This window comes from Orycteropus afer, unplaced genomic scaffold (genome assembly GCF_000298275.1).
Source record: "Orycteropus afer afer isolate SDZICR_OR568_19922 unplaced genomic scaffold, OryAfe1.0 scaffold00084, whole genome shotgun sequence".
NCBI classification, from domain to species: Eukaryota; Metazoa; Chordata; class Mammalia; order Tubulidentata; family Orycteropodidae; genus Orycteropus; species Orycteropus afer.
This window is the reverse complement of record NW_006921671.1, coordinates 6185027-6193861: the sequence shown is the minus strand read 5'-3', so window position 1 is coordinate 6193861 and position 8835 is coordinate 6185027. Positions and strand designations below refer to the sequence as shown.

The following is an 8835-nucleotide window of genomic DNA, read 5'->3' as shown; positions in this document are numbered from 1 at the left end:
AGCTATACCTTAAGTATCCAGATTCTTAAGAGACCTTGGAAGGCTTGTTCCAAGAGTGTTACCATTGTGAGAAGCAGTTTTGGAACCAGTTGAGAGCTAACTTACTAGTGCCACTGATAACTGCTGGTCTTAGGATCCTGGCCCAAATCCAACTTGAACCACCTATCTTGATTCCAAATGTCTTATGCTGTTTTCAAATGTCAAAAACACTTTGAAGGGTGAATGTACTTCCAAAAAGGTGCTAAGAACATATCTTGAATAAGAACAATACTGAAATCAGTGTTTAATCCCTTTGGGAGAACTGCTTTGAAGGGAATATTTGAGTGTTCTCATATTTTGCTTTAAAAAGAAAAAAATGAGCTTTATTACTTTTATACTCACACTTATATTCAGCTAGAAATCAGGTCTTAATTAAAATACAGACATATTTATATTTAATTGGGGTTCTGACCCAGTGGAACTGTGACCTGAAAATTTCACCCTTTCTAGAACCCATCATCTTGGTGCTGTGAGTTAAGCCTATTATTCTTTAGCAATAGACATTTGTATACTCTAATCGGAATTCACCACACATTAGCAAAGCTAAGAGAATGATAAAAACCAAATAGCTTTATAAGAGAAAAGCATGAGTTAATGCTTTCTTGGCTATCTTCTTTTTTAACTTGATAAGCACATCTAATTGTACTAAACACCCATCTTTTTGATTCTGGGTAACATTCTTATTTATGATGACATGTAGGTTATTTATTAAAGATATTTTCAATGTAGCAATGGTATCAGACCTACCCCAGAACAAAAACAAAAAAGGCTAAGTATGAATTTTCCTGATAAAAAGCAATTTAATTATTATTTACCACCAGGAGCCAATACACTGTTTTCCAAGTTTTGTAAATGGGTTTCTCCGAAGGCTCACACATTTGATTCTATGAATGATCGCTTTGGTTTCGCGGCAGCAAGGTGACTCCTGTGGGCTTCACTGCTGATATGAGGTTGCTGTTTAGAGAGACTTTCCTGATACAGGTGAGAAACAGTCTTAGTTACCCTGCTATCTTGACAGTGGACCGGAATTTGGCACTTCTTTTCTTCTAGTTCCTTTACTTGTGCCCCATTGTGGACACTCCCACCCACAGTAGAAACAGAACAGGTTTTGGCTTGATTATTATAACCCCCTACTTGTTTGAGGGAAGGCTTCTCAGAGTTTGAGGACTGCAGGCCAGCTGCAGATGATGTGTTTGCCAGTAGCCCCTCTGCCACCTGACAGTGCCAGGTGCGGCTGGGAGGATTGCTCTGCTGTTGGAACCTTGCAGTCTTATCCATGATGCCCATGAAAGGAGTATTCCGTGGTCTGTGCTCACCTGCACCACTCTGAACCTGGCTAACAATTTTGTCTTTAATTCGAGCATCTGGTCCTTGGACCTTGAAGCCATCTGAAAAGCTGCTGCTTGAAGTCAAACTACTGGTTGAACTTGACATTTTTATGCTGCTCGATGAAGAACCAGAAGAGCCTGAGCTGGCAAGGGAAGCTGGGTGTCGCATGTCACTGCAGCTCATAGGCCCACCTTGGTTTGGAGGGGCTACATCTCCAGCCATGGAGGGATGAGACAGAAGCCTCTCTGCAGTTTTTATCTTGCTTGGCAAAGGGCATGCAGTGCCACTGTCACAGCGCTGCAGCTGGACATTTTGGCCAGGACCTAGCCGATCCCCAAAAGGGCCAGGACTGGCTCCCACAGTGAAAGTACTTGTCCCCTCTAAATGCTGGTTTCTGTTACCAGCAGGAGTTAGAGGGATTCTAGCTGGCATGGGACTTGGGGGAGGATTCTGAGAAGACACCTGAATCTTTGTGCTACCATTTTTCATGCCAGACTGTCCAGAACCCAGATGCTGGTTGGTTTTCACTATCTGTGCCTGCTTGGTGGGCTGCATAAACCCAGGCTGAGCTACCGGCTCCCGCAGGGGCTTGCTGATGACTGCTGGCCTGTTCTGTGGTGATGCGGGCCTTACTTTGGACTGGAGGCCTTCCTGAAGGGTTCGGATATACGGGGAGAGGGCAGATGAGGATGGCTGAGGCTTTGGAGTCAGGGAAGGGGATTCTTCCTGGGGAGAGGTTTCTTCCTCTTTGGCCTCTTCAGGATGAAAGTGGTCATGTAAACCTGGGGCTGAGGCATCCTCTTCGTTGTCTGAATCATTGGGTGGGGCTGGGGGAGGGCCCTGCTGCTTCAGCTGCTGGCTCCTCTGGAGCTGTGTGCACTCCTCTTCCACGCGGGCCAGCAGCCTCCTGATTTCCTGATTGGTGGGACAGAGTTTCACAGCTTCCCGCAAGTCAGCCAGAGCTGCCCCAAACTGCCTTTATATTAAAAACAGAGAGTAATTACAAGCCAGGTATGAGCATGCTCTGATTGTAACTGTTCATAAAATAACTAAAAACAGGAAGGAGAAGACAGCTGAGAGTTAGGAACACTTCTTGTACAGCCAGGACCCATATAACTAGCCTAGAGTCACTCGAGTAAGTGGCAATGCTTAATTCTCACCTACATCTGACCCAGTCAGATCTGATCACCCCTGCTCCTTCTACAAAGACCACTGGGTTCTTTACAGGCATCTGTCACTGGGCCTCAGAACCCTCTCCCGTATATATCATCCCCTCCCTCACTGTGCTCACTCTCTAGCTCAAAATTCTTATACAACTGTTCTCCTCCTCACCCCCTACACCTCCTCTTAATATTTCCACTTGGCAGTTTCACTGATAATACAGATTAACACAAGCACCTTATGTTGCAGTAAGTCTCAGGTGGGGAAGAGAATAGTTAACAAGTACCTGCTATTTCTCTTTGCTCTTGCCCTGGCATAAAAGGCTTCATAGGACTTGGGTTTCAATTCCAGAGCCTTGGAAGCAAATTCTTCTGCCATGCCAAAGTCCTGGTGTCAATATTTAAATACATAAGTTAAAAGAAGTACTGATACATGAATTTAGGTGGCTTTTTAATAGCCAATTGTTCAAAGGGTAGCAGACACTTGGGATGTAGCTGGAGAGGGATGAAGGGGCAGATTCTGACTTTTGGGATTTTGGGTTTGCTTATTTTCTTTTAAAGTTAAGAGATAATTACAGCTCATTAAGATTAAGAGAAAGATCACCAGGAAAAATGGATGGTTCTGGAGAGAAAGGAGAGCAGTGACAACAGCACTGCACCGGAAGCAAGAGGGCATGGCATCCGGCACACATGGAGGCAGCTTCTCTCACTGTAACAGGAAGGCAGGCAGAACACGTGGGTACCACGCTGGCAAGATCAATGGACTTGGTGGTAGGATGATGATGTAGGAGGAGGAAGAGGAAGAGAAAGAGGGGAAAAGAAGAAGGGGAGGAGGGTTAAGGAAGGAAGAAGAGGGTAAGGAGAGAAAGAGGGAGAGAGAGACTGGAAGAAAGAGGGGAAGGAGAGACAAAGTGGGTACAAGGAAGGAAGGAATACAAAAACAAATCTCCAGTAACTAGTTACCAGCATACCCTCTGAACAAACAGCATAAACACTATGCAGATTCTAACAGATATCTGTATGGAACGTTACGATGCCCTTTCCTTCTGAATTTGAGGATGGTCAACTAACTCATGACAATGCTAGAAATAAACAATTGGGAAGGGGTAGAGGAAGAGTTTGCACTGGCTTCTCATCATTGAGGCAGAGGAAACTATACCCAAGGGCATTCCTTCAATATCGTGAGAGATGGGTAGTGACAGATCAAATGATGATCACCCCAGAGAAGCAGCTTCCCCTAGCCACATTCATACAAATGGGCAAACAGTTCAGGTAAGAGGCCACATGATTTGGTCACTGGTAGGGCTGGCATTCACCACCAGGAAAGCACTCTCTTGCTGAAGGACTGGAATGGAAAGATGGTGCACTGCTTACATTTGTTTTTCTTCGGCAGCGAGACAAATTGAGATAGAGAGAGACTCTTAATTCATTGAATGGCCTCATGTCCTCTCCGAATCCTTCTCGAGGAAACTTCCTTAAGGCATACTGGTACCTCTGGGCTGCTTCTTTCATCTTCCCTTTCTAGGATACAAAATCACAGAAACATAACTCTTTTTTCAGAGGCTCAAAAATGAATTAGGCCCCATTCCCTGAGGACCCTGGGAGTTACTCTCACACACAAAGCCATTACAGCATACTGCAAATATCCAAATAACTAAGTGCCAACCTAGGAACTAGTACCCACACCAGTTGAACATAACATCAGTTTCACTGTCCTCACATGTATCTACAACGTGTTCTCACAGACAATAACAAGTGAGGTGGTTTACAACAAGGTGTTTTTGTAAATTGCCAAATTGAAAACTATCAATCTTAATGCATCAATTTATCTTCTCTAGTTACATATTTTTGAAAATTACTTCATGAATGATCTCTCATCTAAAGGCAATTTAAAGATAAGTGTAACAAAAATCAGATTAAAAAAATGATGCAGTTCCTAAGGCAAGTAAAAAGTCTTGTGGATAAACCTGAGCTTGCAATAGAACAGCAATTTTTCTTTAAAAGGAACTAAAGCACTGGTTTTAAAAATCAGAACAGCACCACACATCATTTTCAAGGCTAAAGAAATCTATTTGCTCAGTCAGTTCTATCGCACAGCAGGAACGAAGCCTGTTGAAAATGGCCTGGTATGTCTGACATAATTGCCTACCAGAATTCATATTAAAACCACTTCAAAGACAAAACAACACACATTCTGAAGTCAATTTCAAATCGATTCCAAGCCAGGAACCCTGCTGGGTCAAGTTATATATTTATGCCTATGTATTTGTTATTTTTTTTTTTTTAAAAAAAGGTACACACTTAAAACAGAGCACCTCCAGCAGCATCACAGAGATTAAAATGGTCATAATTTAGTTTTGGGGTTCCTTCCTCCATAATCCAGTTTTAATTCTGTCTAACCACTGACCCTCAATCTATATGCTGAGCAAATAATCCGAGAAGCTGGACTATATGAAGAAAAACGTGGTATCAGGATTGGAGGAAGAATCATTAACAACCTGAGATATGCAGACGATACAACTTTGCTTGCTGAAAGTGAGGATGACTTAAGGCACCTACTGATGAAGGTTGAAGAATACAGTCTGCAGTATGGATTACATCTCAACATAAAGAAAACAAAAATCCTCACAACTGGACCAATGAGCAGCATCACAATAAATGAGAGAAGATTGAGGTTGTCAAAGAATTCACGTTGCTTGGTTCTACAATCGATGCCAACGGAAGCAGCAGTCAGGACATTAGACGACGTGTAGCATTGGGAAAGTCAACTGCAAAGGAACTGTTTCAAGTGCTGAGGAGCAAGGATATCTCATTGAGGACTAAGGTGCGCCTGACACAAGCCATGATATTTCCAATCGCCTGGTATGCATGTGAGAGCTGGACAATAAATAAGGAAGACCAAAGAAGAGTTGATGCTTTTGAGTTGTGGTGCTGGCGGAGAATGCTGAAAGTACCATGGACTGCTAAAAGAACTAACAGATCTGTCCTGGGGGAAGTGCAGCCAGAATGCTCCTTGGAAGCAAGAATGGCCAGACTTCGTCTCACCTATTTTGGTCATGTTGTAAGAAGGGACCATTCCCTGGAGAAGGATGTCATGCTTGGTAGGGTGGAGGGTCTACGAAAGAGGGGGAGGCCTTCAACGAGATGGATTGATATGGTGGCTGCGATGATGGGATCAAGTATAGCAGGGATTGTGGGGCTGGCGCGGGATCAGGCAGTGTTTTGTTCTGCTGTGCATGGGGTCGCTATGAGTTGGAAACGACTCGACGGCACTTAACAACAACAACAACAACCACTGACCCAGAAGAATGGCAATCATGTATCTATGCAGCATCTATCTCAATCAGGGGTTGGCAGTCTGACCCACAGGCTGAATCTGGCCCCTTGCATGTGTTACAATACAGTCTAACTGGAACACAGACACAGCCATCCCTTCATGAGCCATGGCCGCTGCCATGCCACAACGGCGGGGCTGAGTACTTGGGACAGAGACTGTGTGGCCTAACATATTTACCATCTGGTCATCCACAGAAAAAACGTGCGGACCTCTGAACTAATTAATATCTCACTTTAGAATGTTTAAACTCCATTTTATTTATCTGTAAATCATACTTCCATTTCCCCAAGAAAATGACAAAAACCAGAACTAGCCCAGGCTCCTGAATAACTACCATTATTTTACTTGACTGGCTAATTGAACCCATCTCCAGAAATTCGAGAAATGTAAAGATCCTGAAAATAAGATCATAAAGATTTGAGATAATGTTTTTTTTCCCTCCTTCTGGAAATTTCTCCTGGGTGTTCTCTTTCCCAAGTGTCTTCATCACCACGTGCCACAAAGCTGTACTTTGAATGTTGTCAGAGGGAGTATGAAAGGCTAAGAATCTGTATGGGGCTCCAGTGAAACTAGGGGCAACTTTGCCTTGAGCACTCAGCTTCATGCAGTAGGTTATAGTTACAGGCTCAATGACTATCTCAGAGATAATGTCCTCAAATGAAGAGAAGTCCCTTTTACCTTTAAGATTTTACCTTTAAGATAGTAAACAAACGACTTCCGGTAAGATGGAGGAATAGGCAGACAAGGGACACAGACCCTCTTCAACAAAGAAAAGAAAAACCAATTGACAGAGATCTAGAAGATAATCCTGGAGCCCTGAGCTTTGAAACTAACTATGCATAAGTGGGTTAGGCACCAACTAGTGGAAAAACCTGAATGAAAACAGTGAGTACAGAGATGGCTGGAGCTGCAGGCTGTCAGCTACTCTGATGGGACAATAGTCTGATTATTTCCAAGTGGTGCTGGGACCTAAGAATTGACCTAAAGATCAGCCCTGGTCATCAAAGGGACGACTGCACTGGTGCCCTATGACTAGGAAGGGAAACAGCAAGGAGGGCAACAACCTGAGTTGTAGACTTTCCACTGTCTAGAGAGTGCAGCCATTTTGATTGTTTACACGTGACAGTCATTTTGGATATTTAAAGTGACCGAGGGCAGCCATTTTGGATATTGAAAGTGATCAAGTGGGCAACGAATTTGAATGTTTACAAGTGGTGGCCATTTTGGATATATAAAGTGATTGAGGGCGTGGCCATTTTCAATCTTGAGAAGTGGCAACCATTTTGGATTTTAAAGTGATAGCATTCTCATTTGGATTCCAGGGACCTAAGAATAGGTTCTGTTTACCAAGGTCGGCAGGGACATACAAGAGGCTGACAACAGGAAAGGACAGAGGTAGTGAGTGTATAAGTGCTGTCAACTAGCAAACAGAGGAGCACAGTACCTTGCTTGTGTAAATAACACACAAACAAAACAAAGAAAAGGAAAATATGGGCAAGTCACTCCAACATGTTGTTGTTGTTGTTATGTGCCGTTGTCGGACCCGACTCATAGTGACCCCTCCTTGGGTTTCCAAGGCAGTATCACTACGGAAGTAGATTGCCCCATCTTCCTTCTGAGGAGTGGCTGGTAGGTTTGAACCGCCAGCCTTCTGGTTAGCAGTCAAGTGCCTAAATACAAACACAAAAACATCACAATGCCTCAGAAACAACAGAGCATACAATCTACACAAGATGCAAGATACAGCAGGAGAAACAAGGGACCAGGATACAGACCCAAAATACATTCCTGAGGAAGACGTAGCATTGGAACTCCCTGATAAGAAACTCAAAAGAACTATATTTGGGTAGCTTCAACGAATTGAGAGATCAAGGAAAACACAGAGAGAATCCTAGAACAATTTTTGAAAGACAATACAAGAACAAAATGACAAAATAAATGAAAAATTAGAAATGATACCAAATCTACATACAGAAATCCAGAAGATTAATACTAAATTTTCAGAAATAGGTAGGACATTGAATGGCAAAGGAGCAGAACTGAATCAATGGGAAGACAGAATTAGGGAGATTGAAGGCAAATACCTGAAACACTTCTTTGGAAAGGAATAAATCACAAAAAAGATCAAAACAAAACAAAGAAAGCCTAAGGTTCATGTGGGATACCATCAAAAAGAATAACCTATGTGTAATAGGAATTCCAGAACAGCAAGAGATGAATGAAACCACAGAGAAAATTGTTGAAGATTTGTTGGAAGAGAATTTTCCTGGTATGATGAAAAACGAGACTATATTCATTCAGGGTTCAACGAACCCCAAACAGGAGAGACCCCCAAAAGAAAATCACCCAGACGTATCATCAAACTCACCAAAACCAAAGACAAAGAAAGTATCATGAGAGCAGCACGGGAAAAACGAAAAGTTGTCTACAAGGGGCAAACAATAAGACTAAGCTTGGATTTCTCAGCAGAAACCATGCAGGCGAAAAGACAATATACAAAACACTGGAAGCGAAAAATTTCCAACCAAGAATTATGTACCCAGCAAAACTGTCCCTCAAATATGATGGTGAAATTAGGACATTTCCAGATAAGCAGAAATTAAGGGAGTTTGTTAAAACCAGACCAACCTTACAAGAGATGCTAAAGGGAGTCCTTTGGACAGAGAAGCAACAATAACAAACAACAACTGACCATTAACACACATGATGACATAACCCGAAAACCAACCCAACCATGGAAATATCTGAAGGAAATAAGCCTACAAGATTGTAAACAGGGAACTAGAGATATCAATAGACAAATGAGGACAACTACAAACCGAAAAGAGGGAAAAAACTGTGTCGTTATAGAACTTCTAGATGGTAGGGAAGTCAAGACAACTACAAGATAGAACGGACTGTTCTAAACTTGCAAAGAAAACTATAAATCACAGGGTAAACCTCGGGAGCTCTGATAGCATAGTGGCTAAG

General features: G+C 42.7%; 1 protein-coding gene across 1 annotated transcript in view; it reads right to left on the bottom strand.

Moving 5' to 3' along the window:
• Positions 1 to 909: 909 nt before the first annotated feature.
• The window catches only part of TANC1 (tetratricopeptide repeat, ankyrin repeat and coiled-coil containing 1), a 258142-nt gene continuing 250216 nt past the window's right edge, over positions 910 to 8835 (bottom strand). The window contains exons 23-25 of the mRNA XM_007941851.1: positions 3903 to 4049; positions 2816 to 2916; positions 910 to 2344 (exon numbers count right to left, since the gene is read on the bottom strand). Of these exons, the coding sequence (XP_007940042.1) occupies positions 910 to 2344; positions 2816 to 2916; positions 3903 to 4049 (1683 nt within the window). The remainder of the gene's footprint in view (positions 2345 to 2815; positions 2917 to 3902; positions 4050 to 8835) is intronic.